This window comes from Aulonocara stuartgranti (genome assembly GCF_965226115.1).
Source record: "Aulonocara stuartgranti genome assembly, chromosome: 8".
Classification (NCBI taxonomy): Eukaryota; Metazoa; Chordata; class Actinopteri; order Cichliformes; family Cichlidae; genus Aulonocara; species Aulonocara stuartgranti.
The window spans coordinates 2,972,976-2,996,022 of record NC_138959.1 but is presented as its reverse complement, the minus strand read 5'-3'; the positions used below and the strand labels follow the sequence as shown (position 1 = coordinate 2,996,022).

The window sequence follows — 23,047 nt, the reverse complement described above, 5'->3', positions numbered from 1 at the left end:
AAAGGTGCTCTATTGGATTGAGATCTGCTGACTGTGGAGGTCATTTGAACTCACCGTCATGTTCAAGAAAGCAGTTTGAGATGATCTGAGCTTTGATGTGTTATCCTGCTGGAAGCAGCCAACAGAAGCCCCACCCCTGGATCTTCTATTGTCCAATTTTGGTGAGCCCCTGCGAACTGTAGCCTCAGTTTCCTGTTCTTAACTGACAGAAGTGACACCTACTGTGTTCTTCTGCTGCTGTAGCCCGCTGGCCTCCAACAACAATGTTCTATACATTCAGAGATGATCATCTGCATATTTTGGTTGTCATGAGTGCTTATTTGAGTTACTGTTGCCTTTTTATCAGCTCAAAGCAGTCTGTTCATTATCCAAAACTGCTGCTCACTTTTTGAGAGTGTTTTCTGTAAATTACAGCAGTTTCTGAAAATACTCCAAATGTATTCAAATTCACTTAAATTCAGTTTCTTTCTCATGCTCAGTTTAAACTTCACCAAGTTTCCTTGACCATGTCTACATGTGTGAATGCATTGAGTTGCTGGCATGTGATTGGCTGATTAGATATTTGTGTTAACAAGCAGTAGAACACGTGTGTTCTTGTGTGAAATCATCTTGTATGGGATTTCTCGCAAAAACGAAGAAAGTAGATGTACATAAATAACAATAAACAGCAACAGATGCATTAAGCATCATAAGTGAAGCATTAGGGTACATTACTGTTGGTTTCATGCTCGAAGTGTTTTTTAAACCACTAAAGCTAAGAAATACTGTCCTGAAGTACTGTAAGCTGCAGTTGCACCAAACTGCTGATGCAAATTTAATAAAAGCAATGACTATTTGACAGAAACTGAAATTGTACCATCATATTAATACCTGCGAGATCTGTGTAAATAGAGAAACTGTGGAAATTTAGGATCGGCAAATTCTTGGCATCTGGCACTCTTGTGAGCTGCATGCTAACTGTAAGCATGCTTTTTAAGCAATCCTCTTTAGCTCTGCATTTTTATTTTTTTGGCTTTTTGCACACAATTTTTCAAAAAGTTTTGCAGCCCTACAACTAGGTTGTTTGTCCAGTGCTCATATGCACATAAGCATCAGACACTTTAGCTGCTCCACTTTCATGAAGATGTACTATACATTAAATCAGTCAATGCACAACAAATAAAAGCGCCACAGAGTGTTAGCCGTGACTCTGAAAACATAAATTAAATTAACTTTTATATCAAACATGTGCATAACTGCATCCCCTTCTACCTGCACCGCTCCCCTCTTACATAACACCATCACACACCCCACAACGCTGTCAGAGACCGTCACTGTGACGCTCACAAACACGACTGCTGCCCAACGATCAGTGACAAGACACACAAAGCTAGAACAAACCCTGAAGCTTGAGGAGGCACAGTTTTCTGCAGGGACTGAAGCACAAAGCCTGCGATATAACGCTGAACAGAGACAAAAGAGCTGAAAGCACTGTGACTAATCAGAGAAGAAAATCACTGGTTTGAAACAATTACACTGGAGTAATCTGGCCTAAGCAAAGCATCTGGATTCAATAGGTTTTTATGCACATGAGCAAAGAGGCCGGAGGCTTGTTTTCACCTCAGACAACCTTTCAAATGTGAACAAAAGGAAAAATGACCAGACTGGTTTAATCTACCCGATCAGTACAGAGGTGGGACTCGACCCAGAAATATCCTTTTGTGGTGTGAAAGAAGGAGGAGGTGGAAATCCTGCTGAGAGGTCTCTGCCAAAAACCCTTCACTTCCTCAGTCAATCCACTGCTAACCTTTAAGGTTCAATTTCCTGGCAGATGTCCTGCTTCTCACCTGTGGTGCTTATGAGCTGAGGTGAGAACTCTAATAAGAAAGCAATGAACTAATAAAACAAAAAGAGGTTGTGGTACAAAGAACAGAAGTTCTAAAAATAACCAGAAACAATTAATGTTGATAGCAGTTCTCTGCTTATTCGTCCACTTGGCTAAACTGAAAAGTCTGTGTTCATAGAGAAAAAAACCTGAACAGATTGTACGTGTGACAGTGGGGATAAAGTGTTCGGTAGTATTACTCACAACACTCCCAAAACACGCACACGCGACAAAAAATCCTCCCTGGAGAACAAATACTTTGGGCTTAGTAGGAGGACTGCCTTATGTCTTTCAGAAGTTGGACCTGATAGTACGACAGTATTTTACGGAGGATTTATGACTCCAATCGGTTGATAACATTCTCTGGTGACAGTCAGGCAATACAAAAACTAACATAGCATCTTAAGGAGAGATTGATGCTGCAATTGAGACACTTTGAAAGCTTCTGTCAATAACAGGAGAATCAGAGGTGGGATGGTTTCTTTCATCACCTGTATATCTCACAGGGAAGCAAACAAGCGCCTGTCTACATTTCAATCCTGTCTTTTGACAACTGCCTCAAATAATAATTTCTCCTCAGAAAATCATTCACTGCAGTTCTGCTTTAAGCAACAAAACAAGGCATGAAGTTATCACGTATTTTTATCAATGAATCTATGATTTTTCTTTTGTTAACTGAAAAACAGAATCTTTTGATTCCTGGTATGGCTCAACCAACAGTCCAAATCCAAACACTTACAGAAGCAGGACTCTGTATATGTTCCAGCTTGTTCACTATAAAAAGCAGTGAACAACATATAGATATTAATAATTACTTTGTACAGCGTTTCGTTGAGATCGGTCCATCGGTGCCAAATGACCATAACAGTCGCTTTTATATTGTCCAAACCTCAAACAACCCCCCCATGAGCGAGTCCTCGTTCTATTCTAGCGTCTTTACCTTACAATATAAAGCACCTTGAGGCAACTGTTGTTGTGATTTGCCAGTTGATTGGGGGTTGATGGGAGGCAGATAGGACAAAAGGCAAACTACATGAGAGAGAGCCAGAGTTTAATAATTGCTAATGATTAAATGCAGAGTGAAGCATAAACACAGAGGGGAAAGAGAAACACCAAGTGCATCATGGGAATCCCCCAGCAGCAGGGTCACCTGATCCAGCCTATATGCTTTATCAAAAAGGAAAGTTTTAAGCCTAATCTTAAAAGTAGAGATAGTGTCTGCCTCTGAAATCCGAATTGGGAGCTGATCTCACAGAAGAAGGGCCTGAAAGCTGAAGGCTCTGCCTCCCATTCTACTTTGAAATAATCTAGGAACCACAAGTAAGGCCGCAATCTGAGAGCAAAGTGCTCTAACGCATTGATAAGGTATTATGTGGTCTTTCAAACACACAACTTGTGCTGTGTGGCCAGTAGAAAAACTTTAAAATGGCTCAATGCATATACAAATACCACAAACACACCACAAAAAAACATCAACTGACCTACTGATCTCCCTTTAGTCCACTCTCACCATCAAACACCTGAAACAATCGAGGCAGCCTCGCCCTGACACTCGAGCTTCATTCAACAACCTGAGCCTGCAGTACTCCTGGGATTACAATGCTTGGCTGAATACACTCCTGATCAAACATACAGATGGCATTTGTTCAGCAACCACAACAACCCGAGGAAACACAGTGTACACACACTGTCAGTGGGTAGCAAACGCGTCTCCGTGTAGTATCTACACACAGTCCTCTGGGACTTTTTTCTTGACATTTCAATCCACACAGACCGATAACTTCACTTCATAGTTTGGCTCTGTGATGATGTGCAATCTCACATCAGAAAAAAACAAAACGCACAGTGCCAGCCACTCTCGCAGTACAGTACGGGAGCTGACAAACAAGTGAAACACACACATATAGTCATGAGGCACTACTGCCCACACACACTCACTCGCATCCACTGATGTGAGTCATCCAAAAATTAGATTCAGCATCTTGCATTTCAGCAGCAGAGCAGAGAGGTTAAGACTTTGGTCTTCTGCTGTTGAGTCCAACTTATTTTGCTCCGGCAGCTAACAGTCAGGCAAACAAAGAAAACAACAGGAGGCAGAGAAAACAAAACCAGCGTTCATCCACCAAAGGGTCATTGTGTGCTAGAAACACAAAGGATTAAAAACAACCATCGTATTTACCACATAATACTCTTGGAGGTGTGTTAACAGCTTCACAATGACATCTGTAATTTAATTACAGTTTTCAACCCTATAAAAGAACAACATCAAATTACTAGCAGACAGTCCTCAAAGTTGTATTTTCAAAGTTCAGCCGCTGCTAAAGAGCATCTTGGACTGCAGCAGCTTATCACACTTGTTGTTCTGCGAGCTGCAGAGCAAAACCATTACTGTCACTCCTCAAGTCAACTAGATGGAGATGATGAATGCTTTATTGTTATTCCAAAAGAGCATACACAGGTTATTTTCTTATTACTTTCTTAAAGCACTCACCTGCCTATGGATGTCTTCTGGGGGAAGAGGGATTCTCTTCATAACTGCTTGTTACCAAGTACGATGCACAATGGAGGAACATAAACTTTCTAAATAAACACTCACGTTTTAGTCTTTGGCCACCATTGAGCAGAATAATGGGTGACCTTTCTCCACTCATAATTAAATCCACCTCCATGTGGCAATTAAAGGCAGCCGCTCACCAACACTGACACATTAAAACAAAAAGAAGTATTTTTTTCCCCAAAGTACAAATAACACCTTTCTCGGACTGTTTTCTGTTCTATAAATTGTATCCACTTCATATCAATAACTAATAAAGCTTTTTCAAACACACTTAGATAAAACATGCAAATACTCAGTCTGAGGAAAAGGTGGAATAACCTGGACATAACCAGAACATGATAAGATTCAATCAGCCTCTCAGCTAATCGTCTATGAATGTGCATCACTGAATTGGTGTAGCCGAACTAATGTTTTCAATCATTAAAGGCAAGTCAAAGTCTAATTTAAACTGGGGACTTTACACAGAGGCATGCCCTCTGTGGGTACATGCTGTTAGACACTTTACCGCAATATCATGTTCTGTAAGAGATGATCACCATCCTAACACCACAGGAGTGCATTCCTGTCATCCTGTCTGCGTCTTCTTTCCTCGGTGGAGAAACAGACGTGAGCGTTGAAGCGAGCACCTTCAGGCCTTTTCATCTTCCACGCTTATAATGAATTAATAAAGACCTGTTAGTTTCTTTAGCAGTCCCACACAAAGCTCATTGGACCAGCAATAGGCCTGCCATTACACTACCAACTGCCACACCAGTGAGCATCAGCCTCCTACAGTCAGCCCCCCATCAGGGGTCAGACTGGCAGCAGCGCTCTGCTTCAGCCTGCTGATGACAGGAAGAAAACCCAGAGCTGCATTTCTGCAGGTTGGCATTTTCATACCCGACCCCTGAGCAGGGCGTTCTTTGGACAAGACAAAACCGCATCCTAACACAGATTTTCACAGAAGCTGAAACTGATGGTCACATTTTTTCTTTTTCATCTTTTTAATCCAACATAAGTTTACTTGTGATAAACATTTGGCAGTTTATCTGACATTTCTTATGACCAAAGGGTCAGCGGCACATTCGGTTTGCCTGACTTATCCAACAAAAACTTCTTTTAAAAACGGAGTCAATCAACGGAGCTGTCCAGTCACATCAGGTCAGTTCTGTTTTTACTACGACACACCTCAGCAGGAGCGAGAGTGTGGGGAAAGGGAACAGCAAAGAGTCAGCAGTTTGGAGGCGTTTCATTTCCTTGTCTGCTCCACTCCGTGTGTGAGGAGGTGCAATCACAGAGGAAGGAGAGACTAAAATGGCTGCAATTAACATCACCATGCTGTACATGTCTTTCCAATGGTGTAGTGGGGGGTATCAAACATAAGGCCTGCTCCAATCTGGCCTACTGGACCACTTCGCAGATAAAGAAGACCACCCCCATCACCATTAAGCAAAGATTTAAGCCCAAAGAAATGTGCTGACAGATTTACTACAGCGGCATTTCTTTATTATGTAGGAAAACTGAGATGTTCTGTTGCAAGTGCACTTCTTTTTCATATTATTAAGATATTCTGGGGACTAACTGTGCAGATAAACCTCTTTACACTGACAGAAAGGGCAGTTTTACTGCTTCACCCCAGTAAAAACTAAATAAAGGGGGCTGCATGTGGCCTTGATGCAAAATGAAACATCCCTGGTTTAGCGGTTAACACATTCGCCACAGACACAAATTCCCTTTGGGGTTGCATCAGGAAGAGTATTTGACATTAAACTCTTCTGTTGTAAACATGCGGCGTAATCTCTTGTGGCTTTCTAGGCAGTAAAGACTCTCACACTGAGCTAAAAACAAACTAGTGCAAAACACTTTTTAAAATCTTTACTAAGTTGTCTTTCATTATTTTGCTTTTAAATATGAATGAATATATTTAACAATATGCATTGATTTGGTGTGTTTGAAGTCACAAAGCTAGGCTCTGGAGGGACAGCTTGTTAATGTAACCCCGGGATCAGATTAGTAGAAGGTATCAGTATCACATCAGAAATGCAATTTAAAGTATTGTATTTATAGTATTTATAGTAAGATAATTTGTCATCAACTGACTAATAAACCTATCACAAGACTGCCCACTTCTCCATCACGCAACCACCATTTTTTTTACCTATCCTCCTTCATCATCTTCCACCTCCTCCTCCTCCTCCTCTCTGCAGTTTTCTATCCAGCTCAGGCTATAGAACCCACCCACAGGTTGCAACATAAGGCAGCTAGCCTCCTGCTTGTGCCCCTCTGATCCCTTGTTAGAGTCTTTTGAGGGTTTGTGTATCTGTGTGTTGGCTGAAGTCAGCCCCAGTCTGAAAAAATTCCTATCATTTCCTTGGCAGCCTAAATGGTAATGTCATGTTACACCATCCCGCCTCTGTCACACAAGGAACCATGAACTCTCGCTGAACCAAACCCCCCTTCAAGTACACCTTTGGCTCAGTAAGCACACATGCCCTTCTCCTCCTGCATCCACCAAGTCGTGTCCTGCACGAAGAAGCTTTTAGGCACTCCGACTCTTCTCTCTGAGCATTTTTGTGGAGGCGTATGGAACGGTGACAAGTCTCCTCACATAAAAGGAAAGCCCTTGTCGTACTTCCATTGCTGAAATCTACCTCGCCTGGAAAGCTGCCCTGAGTGCAGTGAAAGTCAAGAGTAACACTTCTCCACCTCCACCACAGACACTGCTGAAAAGGGGCTTTGTTGTGGAAATAAAAATGGAGGACATAATCATTTGCCACGTTTTGCCTCTCATCTTTCAACAAGTGCAGGGTGGTCTGCTCAGCGCATGCTGAGATATTTAAGAAACCTCTGACACCGAGAAGCAGTTTGTTTTCTTTTCTGCAGAGCAAAACCTTGAGCATGACTTTTCCAACCAGCATTTCAGATCCCAAATTGAATGCCAATTTGGGGCATCCAGAGTGCAAAATTACAGTTGACTTTTACAAATACCACCATGCTGATAATGACTCTGTCCTTTCTCTCTGAAGTGATCCAACTATCAACAGCACAGACACCTTAAGAAAAAAAGCCCAAATGTGAAGACTGCTGGGACCAACGGGGACCCCTTTTAGGATGCGCAGACTCCATAAATTAATGATCAGTCTCACTGAGGCAGATAATGTCAAGTTCACCTGCTCACAGCAGGATTTACCACTGAGGCTGACAGCTTCTGCTCTGCATAGTGTTGAAATAAATCACCCCAGGGCAAACTGTCAGTTTGCAGCATTTACAACTGGCTCCCTCATCATTATTGCAAATGTAGCATTGTAGCATTGGGCACAGTTCAACCCTTTCCCTCAACCCTAAGGCAAATCAAATACTCCGTGCCAAGCAATTTAAATCAATTACACCTCGAGTCATTGATTATCTACCTGGAATTTGTTACTCCTAACATTATTAATCGCTGTAATGTGACTTTGCTGATTTGACTGGTCTGACTCTGATTTATTATCACTTATAACACGTTATAGGCTAAAACAGGACAAATTATTCACCTGTAAGAATTTTGAGACTAAAATCCGTCTCCAACAGTTCAAACTCAGAGCATCAGCTGTAGGAAAACGATGAATAAACTTGAGCTGTTCAGGACGCATTTCCTTTATCAGTAAATTCCTTCACAGCATATATAAACCGGCACTTCTATTACTACAGTGGTAAGACACAGTGCAGGTCAGCTGAGACAAAGTTATCCGCTGTCTCTCCTCTGAGCGCGTCCTCTAAACGCCGCGGTTCACCGGTGCAGCAGGTGTCTCCGAGCGGCAGAAGGACGCACGGTCGGCGGATCCGAAACAAACTACCAAAGAGCCCGGCTTACCTTGTAGACATTCTCCGTTATACGGTGCACCTCGTCGGTCCGGGACATCCTTGTAGGCGTGTCAGTCAGAACCATAGACTAAGATTTCCTTTCGGATGAGGCTGGGAGGGTTTTCCGAACTGTAACAAGGGGAATGAAACAGCTGTTCGCGGGAAAGAGCGGCTCCTGTCTGCCGTTCACTGAGAGAGAAGAGCGCGTCTGGTCGTGGGATCCCTGCTTTTATAGGAAAGTCCTCCGCTGCGCCCACACCGGCTCCCCACGCAGCCAGTCAGTCAGTCGGTGCCTCTCGGTTGGAGCGCAGAGGCGGACTCACTCTGAGAGGGGCGGTGCTGCTTTCAAGGGCGGTGGGAAATAGAGTAACTTGCGACCTAAATTACAACAGTACATAAGGATGAAGCGGCAGGAGCCATCATTCTCCAGCGTATCACATTGAAGCCTGGGGGAAGGATAAAACGGATGTTAGCCTAACAATAAGCAGACATTAATTTAATTTAAAAATAAGAAATACGCTCTGTTAAAAAATCTCAAAACTGGAATTTGGCATGTGGATCTAAAAGAGAACAAAGCAAGGACGGAGCCAAAATGGAGTCCAGGGGTGGCACTGGCCTCCGTAAAATTTGCTTGGACCCCCAAACCTGTGCTACCCCAAAACGGCAGAGGAGGTATGGAGAAAAGGTGTGGTCCTCCTAAATACAGTTAATCAGTGTCCCCCAAATCTGGGTTGGTTCCTCTCTGGTAGTCCAGCTTCATCCTTCCAAAGACGTGCATTAGGTTAACTGGGGACTTGGGTGTAGGTGTGAATGTGTGAGGGTGAACGGTTTCCTGTCTCTCTGTGTTAATCCTGCCATATATTGGCAGCCTGTCTGGGCTGTATCCTGCCTCTTGTCCTATGACAGCTGGGATGGGCTCTGGCCCAGCTGCAACCACGAACTGGATACACAAAGAAAATGGATGGGCCCCACATAAAAAAAATCACGTAAACATCCCTGAAAGAACCCACCCTAAAATCGTCATCATGACATCAATCAGTTGGTCCTTATATTCTGATTTAGCTGGATACAGCAGAGCCCCTGACAGTGCGGCAGCTTGTCCAAGCTGTACTCCACACCTTATTCTATGATAGCTGGGATAAGTCTCCAGCCCCCCACAAACCTGAATTAGATAAGTGGAGGTGAATAGATGGATGTATGGATAGATTTAGCAGTAAAATACAGTTTTTAATTAAATTAGCACAGACACTTTGACACGCTTTCTTTCATGGCTTTAGAAGCTGCTTTTCCCTGTTGGTAATCTGACAGGTGGTTTCACTGCTGAGTTCCTCCTACTAAAAAGCACTAATCTCATTTAAAATGTAAAGGCTGGTTTGTACTGTTTGACAGACTTTATAGGAATCACCTTTTTTTCTTTTTGGGAGTATAGACAGCTTGTTTGACATTAAAGACTTGAAGTCGGGTGATTTTTTTTGTTTCAGTTATCAGTAATCAGGCATCTTTTTTTCATGATAATTGTAATAAAACCTGATTCCTTCGCCCTCTAGCCAATAATTTGTGTTATTATTATTAATATTGTAAGTCATCATGACTGAAACCACCAGGCAGTGTGCTCTTGTGTTATGATGCTTTGCACTGAGTCTAGAAATGCAGCACGGCTTTTAAAGAAGCCACACCTGCTCTGCTGTGTCAGCCACCCCACGCCTCCTCTGCTACAACCATTCACAAGACCTGACTGAGCAGCTCCATACAGAAACTGCAACAATCTTCATCCATTTAGTCGGTACAAATATTACATTTTCCAGTATCCCTATTCTTATAGTGATTTATTCAGTCTGTGTTTATTATTTCAGTCATTTAGACCCTCCGGCTCAGTCTTCCCTCTACATAAAAGGGGCTGTAAGATAATGGAAAGAGTTTTTTTGTGTGTTTGTTTTGTGAAAATGTAAGTTTTAATAAACCCACAACAGAGAAAGATTTTACCGTGGCCCCATATGTGTGCCTGCTCTATATTTGTGTGGCGGTTGGGTGAGTGGGCTCTGGTTGGTATGAGTGGGATGGAGCCACATTTACTTGGATTTGTAAGCCCTGGATTGTGGGCCGGGAAATCCCACACATCACGATCTGAGAGCTGCTGAATGGGGATGTATTTAAATAAAAGAGACAGAAGCAGAAGATAACAGAAGATAAGTGCGAAAGAGGACAGTCATGCCTTTTTCTTTTCTGCAACACTTTTTTTTCTCTCGTTTAGTGAGATAGAGCAGATATTTAAGAGCAGCTTGTAGACCAGATAATAAAGTGGCACCGTGGATCTCTACCAGAACAGACTTATTTTGTTTTGTTCATCACATCCGATTAGAGCGAGTCCCGAGGAAACCAAACTGCAGACAGTTAGTGGAAATCAATCAGGCATGTTTGGTCTTCACTGGAGCAAACAGCAGCCTTCCCACTGTCAGCGAGGCTATTGATTTAGTCCTCTGTGAATATTCAATCCCCACAATTAGTTTCCGTAATTGAATGTGAGCTGCCATTATGTTTGCTGACATCCAACCTATTCTGAAGTATAATTGTACACAAATTAATTAAGACATTGATTATTAATTATGGGTAGTTTGAGAAATAAACAAAGCTGGAGGCTTAAGACTGAACTCAGGCGTGAAGTGGCAAAAATGATGACCTGAAACTAATAAAATGACAACAACAACAACACAAAGCATTTAACCATTAAACTTATCCAGTCTTTTGATGCCCCTGATACAAATTTCTGGCATTTAATCCAAAATGAGCATATAGCCCCTAAAAATAGTCTCAGTTAGTACATTGGTTTGCTGAAGGTTGTTCCTTTACACATACTTTTTAAATTTTCTTTTGGTTTAAACTGGGTTCTACTTGAGGCTGGGGTTCAAACCACAAAATAAACATCTATGAGATGTGACGTTTTTGGCAGGATAAGATTGGTATTATTCTAAATATATAACATATGAAACCGCTTATGAGCTGTCTTATGAGATCAATGCAGATTCTGGACCTGAAAATGAAGGCCATTTAACCATGCAGTCTTGATAAAAACCAGCGTGGAGCAACACATCTGGTTGCAAATGGGAGGCCTGATTGTATGGAAGTAAACAGTCGTTGGCTCCTTTGGTCTGTGATCTCATGAATTTACAGGCTGACGATTTTCCAGACAAATTTATGGTTTTTTTTTTACACAGCATGATCTTTATATGTCAGCTATGATCTCTGTCAGTGTCAAACAGGTAAATAAAACAGGGAACAAATTAGGGTGGGCTCACTTTATAACAGATGACCTGTTACTGCATGAGGATGTAGTGTCAGTTTACATATTTATGTCAGATTTAACACATTTTCATGACCTCTGGTTTCAAAAAAGCTAAGATTGGACTGTGATGACACTCAGAGTGGTATATCCATGGTCTATTATATGAAGCTGTATCCACGTGGCTTCAATCAGCATACCTGAAGGCACCAGCCCAGAAGTAATGTCTTTCCAATGTATTTTTGTCCATTTTAAGCATTTAAAACATTTTAGTGAGCTAATTAGTGATTTAGAGACATTTTATTCATAAATCTGGGGCTTTTCATCCTTTTATTAGACAGCCAAAAATGGAGAGATGATAGGAAGTGAACGGGCAACTGAAAGGGGAACACAGGAAACAGTGTAAAAATTAAGTGACTTGTCAGAATTTGGAAACAAAGTACTTAAAATTGTCCTTTAGGACTGGGGCCTTTAAATAAACTTGTTGAAAATGACATTTCACTTCAGTAAAGTTCTGCATGTGTGTATATTCAGTACAGTGGGGGTGTAATCAGGTAGGCAAGACTCCGGGTGGGCAGGTTACACATACACACCTACATACCTGAAGCATTTATTCAGCAGCGTTTCATGTGAAGCCTACTCATCATCGTCCTCTCAGGCTTTTTCTCTCAGCTTTAGATCCACGTCTGTGATTCATCAGCAAGCGCGGCGCTCTGACATTCAGTCTGTGCGCCGCCCACTCCCACACACCTCCGAAAAGGCTTGTAGTGCACAGTCAGAGTGGATTCAGTCCATTCAAAAAAAAAAAACAAAAAACAAAAAACAGTGTGAAGTGAACAAAAGCAATTCGGGCTATTTCAGACTCGTCAATACATCGGCTTTGTCGGAGAGAATGGTTCAAGGTTAGAGATGGGAACATTTAATGTCTCCCTATCTATCTGATGCTTTGTCCTTAGCTGAATGAGCTTCGATCACCTTCAGAACAATAGCAGAGCAAGGTCATGGTGGGCCTGTACTTTTCATACATGCTAGTCATACATGCTAGAAGCCACAGAATGGGGGGGTAACAGATTCATTATGTGTGTTTTTTTGTTTGTTTTTTTAATATTAAGACTTTAAAGGCCTTTAATCTTTAATATTGATTCAAAAATATGACAAATCAGGTTGCAAACCATAAAACAGACCAATCATTGAGATTTATAATAACACAGATCATTAAACTTGTGCCTCCTACTCTGATGAAATTAAAGAGGATGGTGAGGGCTCGTCAACAGTCTCCCCTTCTTTTATAGCACTGATGAAATGCCAATCGTTACTTTAAAGATAAATCATGCAATTTTATAGAATTCGGTAAAGCACCACACCTCTGTACCCCCATTAGCACCACACTGTGCTATTAAAGTTTTCAATATCTTCACATTTAAATTAAATAAATTGACATAAGGCTAAAACAATGTGGGTAAGCAAATGATTGGATTACAACCCTCAATTTTTCACTGTCAGCAGAGCCTTTTTCATTCCAGATGGACACAAAAGCATTACTGTCATTTAATCGTTAAAGTGATCTGTGCAGGACATTCAAGCTCCTCCACACCAAAGCAGGAAACAAATTTCTTTGTATGCCATCATCTGACCCATTTCCCCTTGTGTGATGTGGGAAATAGGTTAAACATACACCGATCAGACGTAAAATGATGACCGCTGACAGGTGAAGTGAATACCTATCATATTCACTGATGGATATTCATGGAGGGAGGGGTTATATAAAGGAGCAAGTTAACATTTTGTCCTCAGGGTCAGGGCATCTCCAGTAGAGTGTTCCTCTATCAACAGTGGTCCAAGGAAGGAACAGAAGGCACATGGGGAATGAAGGCTGGCCCATGTGGTCCAATCCAACAGATGGATCTACTGAAATTCCTGAAAAACTTCATGCTGGTTCTGACAGAAAGGTGTCATAGTACAGAGTGAATCACAGTTTGCTGTGTATGGGGATGCAGAGCTGCAGACCAGTCCGGCTGCCTGTGCTGACCCCTGTCCACTGTTAAAAGCACTAACCATGTGCACGCAAGCATGAACTGGACCACAGACCAGTGCAGGAAGGTGGCCTCGTCTGGTGAATTCCATTTTCTTCCACATCACGTGGATGGCTGGGTGCATGGATATTGCTCACCTGGGGAAAACCTGGCACCAGCACGTCACCATGGAAAGAAGACAAGTCGGTGGAGGCAATGTGATTCTTTTGAGCAATGTTCTGCTGGGAAACCTTGAGATGCTACTTTGACATGTAGCTTCTACCTAAGCATGGTTGGAAACCATGTACCTTCTTTCAGAGGAACAGCATTCCCTGATGGCCCCTTTCAGCATGATAATCCACCCTGCCACAAAAACTGGTTCAGGAATGGTTTGAGGAGCACAACAAGTTTGAAGTGTTGACTTGACCTCCGTATTTCCCAGATCTTAATCCAATTGGGCATCTCTGGGATGTGCTGGACCCCAGCACACCTTCAGGCATCTAGTTAAGTCCATGCCTTGACAGGTTAGGGCTGTTTGGGGAGCAAATGGGGGACCAACACAATGCTATGCCTGATTGGTATAGATTTAGAAAAATAAGGCGGCCCAAAATATTACATTTTAGCTACAAGATAACTTTCATCTGGATATGAGAGGGAAGCCCCACAGTAAACTGTGTACCTAATTCAGTTTTATTTACACAGCACCAGTTCAAAACAGTCATCTCAAGGTCCTTATGTAAGGACCCTACAAAATTAGAGACAGAAGCTCAGTGATGAAAGAATCCCTTATAAGAAGCATTTGGAGATAGTGGAGAGAAGGACTCCCATTTATTCCAACACATAGAGACCACCTGCCTTGGTCAGTTGTGAAGTGAGGAGAGAGAAAACTGGAGACCAGCAGCTTCAAAACTGAGTCATCTGCTGCCACCTTGTGTTCACTCACTGAATAACAATCGGAGCAGTGATTTACAGGCAGTGAGATAACGAACGGCAATAAAAAAACACTTTTATTGTAAAAAGAATATATAGAGGTACAATATCTGAGGCCATTTTAAGACAAGTAGTTTGCAGCAGGACTGGCGAATCGCAGACTGTCAGTATTAGTCATCAGTGTTTCTGTCTGTGAGATTAACTGATTTACAGATTAGTTAGCTGGATCTTCAAAGATGCACAAGCTTTAAGCCTTCTGGATCTAGGCCACCCTTCTTGCACCACTTTAACATGAATATGTAAGAAAATCTAAAGCATCATACGCAAACACTGAAATAATTAGTTTTGATCATACTTGATGGGTAAAGCCCCAGGTTCTGTCAAGTTATTACCTTGAAGAGATTACCAGCTGTTGTCTGGGCGTCAGAGGTAAGCCCACAGACGATATGATTAGCCCTTTCTCCAATGACACTGAACTAATCCACAAGGGGAGCAAGGAATTAGATTAGTTAAGCTGCTTGAAAAGGGGTCAGACTGAGAGAATATTCTGCGAATCTGATGCAAATAGTTTTTTTTGTTTTGTTTTTTGGGGGGTACTTTAGGGTGGGTTGAGTAACTCAGAAAGCAAAGCCAGATGAAGAGAAGGCCTTTACGGTAAGAGAAAGACACCAAAGACTTTACAGAGAAAATGTTATGTTTCTGTTATACCTGCTTTAAAGGATCAGTTCACTCAAATCACAAGAAAAACAACGTACCCCTCCATCCTGTTGCTAAATGCAAATGTTTTATAAGCAAAGATTTTTAAAAACTAGCAGAAATGAGATCTAATCATCCCTTTTTGCAATCACAAATAAGTTAATACATGGAAGAAAAATGTCTCTATGTGAACTTGTCAGAGACCAATGATGGTTCCCAGGCTTGTTTCTCTGTTATTACATTCACCGATCACCGATCCATCATCTATGTTACTATGTTTGCGGAGATGCTTGTTTTGCGCTCCTCAAGTTTTTGTTTCACCAGATGTGTGCGTTTGTTGCAGGGAGGCTGAGTGGGAGATTTTACACAGATAAAAACAGGCTGAGTGCATTAGTAGAACGACATATATCAAAGAAAGTAAAGAGCCAGGCAAATGTTAGGGTGAACAATTTATCGCCATATGTGAAGGAGGCTCTGTTCATGGTGAAAGTTGGAAATTAACTCCTCCATCATTTTGTTCTATGTGTTTAGGTCACAAAGTCTACAATAAGGGTAGATAGGGCTAACTCCATTTACTCCAACTTGCTGTACAGGTATCAGTTACTGGTGAGCACACAGAGGGCAAACAAGATGACAGGAAGGTGGATCAGATCGCCAGAGCACAGCACCATCATAATGTCTCTTCTGCATTTTTACCCCTCCCTCACAGGACAAACGACAGAACAGATATATGTATTCTACAGCAGGAAAAAAGCAATTTAATCTCAGCTGGACTTACTGCAGCTGTAAAGCAAAAAAACTAAAAACTAAAAAAAAAAAAAATCACCACAATCTGAGAAAGCATGGCAGCACAGACCTGGATGCACAGAGCTAAATGTGTGTTTCTGTAATTTGGGTGAACTGGCTCTTTAAAAACATTACCCATCAGGCGAAGATATTTTGAGGGAGGAATTAAAATGACATACACACATGGCTTTAGGTCACTGTATGTCAAATGACTGATGGTAAACACAGAGAACTAATCAAACAAAGGTTAGGCACGATAATCTGATCTCACAGGTCTTCATGGTTCAATCAGCATTTGTGACTGCGGTGAACCGGTCCTGACTCGCTTCACGTGTGAACCTGCAGCCCATGAGGAGAAACAGCCGCTGGATGGGGTGGAGGAGGCCCGGTTATCTGAGACTGGCTGCTGTCTTTGGGTCTTTGAGCAACCAGCTGCTGTCGGCTGAAGATCCTCAGTCGTGCTCCTACAAAGCGAGCGCCTCTCGCTGCGGTTTCTTCTTGGGACGCTCCCGCTCTGAAACAAAGAGATTGACAGAGAAAGAAGCAGGATGAGGGGCCGTAGAGTCGTGACATGCTAAATCTTTATAGGTAATGTTACAGTATTTTACAGCATTTTAGTATGCTTCAGTGCTTGCTATTGTTTGCATACCATGTACACCAGTTATCTTCCTGAAGTTTTTCAAGTTTGGTTAACCAATGTATTATTTTATGCTCCAAGCTTTTTCCTCTGCTGAGACTAGTTTACTTTATTGAACTTTACTTACCAAAATTGTTTTATTCTGTATTGTTTTATTTGATCTCACTGCAGTGAACTCATTTTTATGCAAAAATAAAACCCAAGTTCATTTTTCTTGAAGCCTGACCTGACAGCAGACACAACATCACCTTCATCTTGTCCAATAACATAAAACACACAACCTGGACCTGCTGTGAGATCACAGATCAAGTGCAGAAAACGCACAGATCCAACAATGCAGAAACAAAACTGAGGTTTCAGCCACAGGGGCCTAGAGACGGGTCAGCGAACATATGGCAACAAGTGGTTGCTAAGGAAAAATTTGTATTTTTTGAATGGTTGACGAGGATTTGCTGGACATTTGCCGTCGGTAGAGTGAAACTGGATGCAAAGAAGCACACGGTGCTGCCCCCAAAAACCCCTTATGGCCTCTTGTCAACCATTTAAGGAATTACAAACTTCTCTGTAGCGACCAGATGTTGGGTGTCACTGCCCAGGCCTAATACAGATTATACATGTATAAAGTATCTACTGAGTACTAATCATGCTACAGTGACCATAGAGTATGTAATCTTGAAGAAACTCTGCCTATGAACTACCAAGGCTACCAAGACTCTTCACATATATACTCGGATTGATTAAAACATTTACTTCAAATAAAGAGTACTTTTACCTTTTATGTGTATAGAAAGTGCATGTATGTAGGTCATTTTTAGTAAATCCAATGTAGCATTTTCACGCTTATATGCATGTTACACACACAATTTAACGGTCCCCAGAGTGATTAAGCTTCAACAATTGACAGCCTTTTACTTCCTATCAGGTGTGCCTCTACCATTCCTCACCATTAACTGAGAGTCAAAGATCACAAAGATGGCAATGGTCAGGATCCTGTTTCTTGACTTTTCCAGTGCCTTTAATACCATCCGGCCCTGTATGCTTCAGGAAAAACTGAACAGGATGGAGGTGGACCCCTGCCTGGTGGCTTGGATCTCCGACTACCTCACCGACAGACCACAGTACGTCAGGCTGAAGGACATCACGTCTGACACAGTGGTCAGCAGCACAGGAGCACCACAGGGAACTGTGCTGTCCCCTCTTCTCTTCACCCTGTACACCTCTGACTTCTGCTACAACTCTGAATTATGCCACATTCAGAAGTTTGCAGATGACACAGCCATCATGGGGTGTATCTGGGATGATCAGGAAGAGGAGTACAGAAGTCTGGTGAGGAACTTTGTCGCATGGAGTCACACAAACCACCTGCAACTCAACACCTCAAAGACTAAGGAACTGGTTGTGGACTTCGGGAGGTCCAGAGAAGGTCCACTGCCGGTTCAGATAGAGGGGGAGGAGGTGGAGGTGGTCAACAAGTACAAGTACCTCGGGCTGTGGGTGGACAATAAACTGGACTGGTCATGCAACACAGAGCACCTGTATAAAAAAGCCCAAAGCCGACTGTACTTCCTCAGGAGGCTGAGGTCTTTTAACATCTGCAGGAAGCTCCTGAGGATGTTTTACCAGTCAGTGGTTGCTGGAGTACTTTTCTATGCTGTGGTGTGCTGGGGGAGCAGCACAGCAAAGAAGGACTCATCCAGGCTGGAGAAACTGATCAGGAAGGCTAGCTCTGTGGTCGGTATGAAGCTGGACACTCTGGTGACAGTGGCAGAGAAAAGGACACTAAAGAAACTGATGGACATTATGAACAATTCTGGGCATCCTCTGCACACGGCCATAAACAATCAGAAGAGTCTGTTCAGTGACAGGTTGCTTCTCCCCAAGACAAGAACTAACAGACTTAAAAACTCCTTTGTCCCACACGCCATCAGACTGTTTAATTCCTCTCTGGAGGGGAGAGGGAGGGGAAACAGGAGGACAAAGGAGGGGGGAACAACTAAGCTGTAGTGCCTCTTCACCTCACTGTGCAATACCTTGTGCAATACTTTTGTAAATAGTCAACAGTGCAATAGACTCAATACTTGAAATGTGCAATTCACTTGTATTTTTATTCCTATTTATTCTATTTATCCCCTTTGTATATTTTATTTATATTGTCTCTGTATTATATATATATATATATATATATATATATATATATATATATATATATATATATATATATATATATATATATATGTGTGTGTGTGTGTGTATATATATATAATATTCTGTAACTCTAAGGTAAGGTAACTTCTGTAACTTCTGTCGGTGCTGTGCTTTTTTGGAAATCGAATTTCCCAGAGGAACCCACCCGAGGGATTAATAAAGTTCTATCTAATCTAATCTAATCTAATCTAATCTAATCTAATCTAATGAGACGGGAATCTTTCCAGACGTTTTGATTCAGCAGCGAAAGAACAATGATCGACACAAAAATCTGCAAGTAGTGGCTGCAAACAGCTGCAGGGCAGGTTTTTGCCATTTATTTGAATAAAAACGTGATGTTAATAGATGTAATAACCTCGCTTTCTGAGGACCTCTCTCTTCTGAGCTTTGCATTTAAGCATCTAATAAAGCGCCAACGTGACAAGAAGACACCTCATTAAAGACCTTTTTAAAGACGTGAGACAGCAGCGAGATTTAAGCTTCATCACACTGCATGTTTTAGTTTTAAACAGAGTGATAAGGTCACCGGGGCCCACGGTGACTCAGCACAGCCTTTTAATAAAAGCATTCTATTTATTGACTCCTCTAAAATTACTTTCTGGTGGTGAAGTGTTTACAGTCGTGGAAAGAAGATATTATTGAGGTTTCAGCACAGCCTCTGCGATATGAAACACGATGGGAGGATGGCTGTTGGATTTTTTCTATGAAGTGTCATGCACATATTCTAAAAGTCATTAGTAATAATAATAATAATAATAACATATTTATTAACAGGTGCCTTTAAAGGTCACCTTACATTAGTACAACAAAATAAAACGTATGGAGAGGATCAGATAAATATGGAGGAGCGAGGTTATAAAGTAAGAAGTGGGATCTTCAAATTTACAGGGAGGTGAATGGGAACCCAATGGAGCTGTTTAAGAACAGCTGTTACATGTTCAGTGGATCTAATTCTGGATATAATATGAGCAGCTATATTTTGAACTAACTGCAGTTTGTGGAGAGATTTCTGAGATAGACCACAGAGAAGAGAATTACAGTAATCTAAACGAAATATGACAAGTGCATTGACAAGTATGACGGTACTGTTTGGAGTGAGCGAAGGATGAAGGCGGTTAATATGAAGATTAAAAAAAAAGAAGAAGACTGAGTGATATTATTAATATGTACTGTGAAGGAAAGAGTGCTGTCAAGGATAAAACCAAGACTCTTAACCTGAGGAGGTGTGACAACAGAGTTATCAATGGATAATGAAAGACTTCTGGTTGGAACTTTAGTCAGTCTTGCTTTTTGAACAGGACTGTGCAGCAGTGTGAACCTGGGATAGGAAAAACATGAGACAACAAACCTGGTTGCTCCTCCGCGGCCTCTGGAACGTCTGGCAGTTTGTCTGAAGGGACCTCAGGAAGCTCGACATCTCCCTGAGAGAAAGTTCAAAATCCGACAGGTCAGAACTCAGAATCAAAATGAAGAGCAGGGTGCTGCTTGCTAAAAGTGCGATCTAATCTTTTCTTTTTCTTTCTTTTAAAGCTGATTAAACTAACCTGAGTTATTGCCTCCAGTTCAGCCAGCACAGCATCTTCATCCTCCTGAGATAAGGAGCCGGCCAGCATGTCGTCAATTTGCTGCAGAGAGACGACAAGTTTTTAAAAAGTGAAATGACTGTGGATACGAACCAATTTTACATCTGTGAAATTTAATCTACAGAGATTTGAGAAATCCTTTTAAATTTTCACTCTCTCCACATCTACTTGCAGAATGAAGTAAAAGAGGCTAAAATAATAAATGAACCCGATTACCAGCTGAAAGGACCTACCCTTTGGTACTCAATGGCATCTTGAGTTTCATCCATAATCCGTTCTACTTCTTCAATAGACATCACCTGCAGCGAAAAAGAGTTGATAACAGCTCATGAATAACAGGTGATGAATTTTAAAAGCATCTGCAGGCCACATGTCATCACCTACCTCATGCATTTTCTTCAGGCATTCATTTCCAACTTTCAATCCATCGATGACTTTCCTTTCGATCTGGGCGAATTCCAGGTCTTGAACCTGAAACGAGGAGCACAGGGAGGAGCTGTGAGCGCCACCTAAACGCTGCTGAGTGTCAGTGCAGTTCGCCGATCGCTCACCATGCGCTCCAGGTTGCTTATCTGGTTCTCTGTCTTGTCCAAGAGTTGATCTTGATAGCGTTTCTTCTTCAGTAAGAGAAGAGCTTTCCTGTTCAAATAAACACGTTAAAGCTTGTAGTAAGGAGGGAGAAATGTAAGAGATGATTGACAATCAAAAAAAAAGCGCTGCACAAAATGTCTCGTCTTCCCAAATTCTTTTTGCAACAGTAAAAAAAACCTCTCTTCTTTCCCATCTCCCATCCCATTTGCTTTCTTGCCACTATTAACTGGCTTTGGATTTACGTTTAGTTTCTGATTCTCTGTCCAAGCACCCTGAGCACATGCACCAACACTGTACATGTGCTCACAGTCAGCTGCAGTAGATAACCCAGAGAAAACAAAAGGAAGGTTGATAAAGAAGTTTGGAGAGAAGGTGATTTTCATCCAGTTCAGCCCTCTGTTAAACTGAATTTGGTGACAGTGAAAGGAAATATTTTGGATTCTTCACAGCTGCTCAAACAAGCAAAACAACTGAAGACGTCAGCTTGATTTGTGTTTTTCGCTATTTATTATTTTTTAAGGATTCTGCCTGAAATAAGCTTTAGAGACATCAATTAGAACAACATTTCAGAACTGCAGATTTCAAAACTTTATTTTTCTTAATTTTAATTTTATATTAATGAACTCTGGGAAGTCAGCTGCAAGAACAGTTGCAGGGAAGCTGTCCTTTCTGTCCTGAGTATTACGCTCCCTATTGAGCAGTATTGATATATTTCGTGCTGAGAACATATATGCCTTTACTCTCCTTTCAATCATTACTATGGTTTCATTGATTATACTGTACTCACTCTTTTTTGCCATCCTTCAGCAGCTGTTTGGCCAGAAGCCTCTCCTTCTCCAGCTGCACATTGATCTTCTTTTGATACTGCCTGAGCTTATCTCTTTGCTGTTTGAGTTGCTGAAATGAGGAAATAGAGACATGAACGAACCAAACACCTGCACTGCACTCAGATACGCTTCAAACTAATTCAGCCATACCAACTTCTTGTTGATCCAGGTTTAGAAATTGTAGCAGTCTGCACAAACTATAATCTGATTATTACTGGCTGCGCTTACGTTAAGGTCCTCCGGTAATACCGGCATAGAAAAATAAGTACACTACAGTGTTAGAATTTGAATGACTTACAGTGTTTGCTTAAAGGACACTTTAAAGAACGAATCGAAGAGGATTAAGCGGTTAAGTACGTTAAGACAGAAGAGTAGACCCTGAATAATAATAACATTTAGATGTTTTGCTTTATAAAATATTGCTGAGGGCTACTCGATAACCGAAGTTGTTAAATTAGCACACAAGAGCTCGCTCTGTTTTACAGCACAGAATTCCAGGCTAACACTTGAGCTAGCTGTGTGACACTTACCAAAATCGCTTTGTCTTGTTCTGTCACTCGGGTTTGTTTCTTTTTTCCAAAAAGATTTCCCATCCTGGCACAGCATGCCAGCTAAAAGTCTCAACCAAAAAGCAAAAAAGGAGGGCAAACTACTTAAATGTAAAGCTAAATTCAAGAGACAGACTTGTGAAGATTCTCCTCCATTATTTGTGTAGTCATCTGTGTCCACACCCACACCAGGAAGGACGGTGTCCCGGCAGGGACAGACACTTCTGGTATGACATTTGGTTAAAGCGCCCATTTAGAGCAAACTTATGACAGACCTGCCGTTATTTAACATGAAAATACTTTAAAATCACAGCTGTTTCGAGGGTAGAGCCGAGTAATCGTAAACACAGTTTAAAATAAAGAGATCCACCAGTTTCCACTGCCCTCCAGTGGTCAGACACAGAAACTACAGTGTGAACGTACAAAACTTCCGGTGTGGACTTTCAAAGTAGAGTGACAATACAAACAGTCAGAGTAACCTGTGATAAAGGATTGGAAATTTGCATGTTAATTAATTTAACTTCCACAGATTGAGTATTTGGAGTGTGTTAGATTTGTGTGTTTTGTTTTTTTGTTCTTTTACAAAAGTTTGAATTTAATTTAATCTTCATAATTTAAAAAATTTCCCAATGAAAATGAAAAAAGCAAATTAATTCTAGATGATTTTACCGTTCTCAAACAAATTTTTCTAGCACAGTTCTCTGCACCTACT

General features: G+C 41.5%; 2 protein-coding genes across 10 annotated transcripts in view; both read right to left on the bottom strand.

Moving 5' to 3' along the window:
• Positions 1 to 9,341, bottom strand: part of baiap2b (BAR/IMD domain containing adaptor protein 2b) — a 72,334-nt gene extending 62,993 nt beyond the window's left edge. For 3 of the 9 annotated variants that reach the window (XM_082545154.1, XM_082545162.1, XM_082545160.1), the window contains exon 1: positions 8,254 to 9,336. In XM_082545154.1, the coding sequence (XP_082401280.1) occupies positions 8,254 to 8,328 (75 nt within the window). In that variant the 5' untranslated portion in view covers positions 8,329 to 9,336. Of the gene's footprint in view, positions 1 to 8,253 lie in introns of all 9 variants that reach the window. The other 6 variants (XM_082545155.1, XM_082545157.1, XM_082545161.1 and 3 more) reach the window with 4 other exon arrangements.
• A 5,177-nt stretch (positions 9,342 to 14,518) lies between these two features.
• Positions 14,519 to 22,677, bottom strand: chmp6b (charged multivesicular body protein 6b). Its single transcript, XM_082543276.1, has 8 exons — positions 22,318 to 22,677; positions 21,748 to 21,857; positions 20,921 to 21,008; positions 20,754 to 20,840; positions 20,603 to 20,668; positions 20,331 to 20,411; positions 20,135 to 20,207; positions 14,519 to 16,458 (listed from the first exon to the last, which is right to left on the bottom strand). Exons 1-8 carry the CDS (start codon positions 22,378 to 22,380, stop codon positions 16,409 to 16,411), a joined length of 618 nt encoding a protein of 205 aa, XP_082399402.1. The 5' UTR covers positions 22,381 to 22,677; the 3' UTR covers positions 14,519 to 16,408.
• Between the last annotated feature and the right edge of the window lie 370 nt (positions 22,678 to 23,047).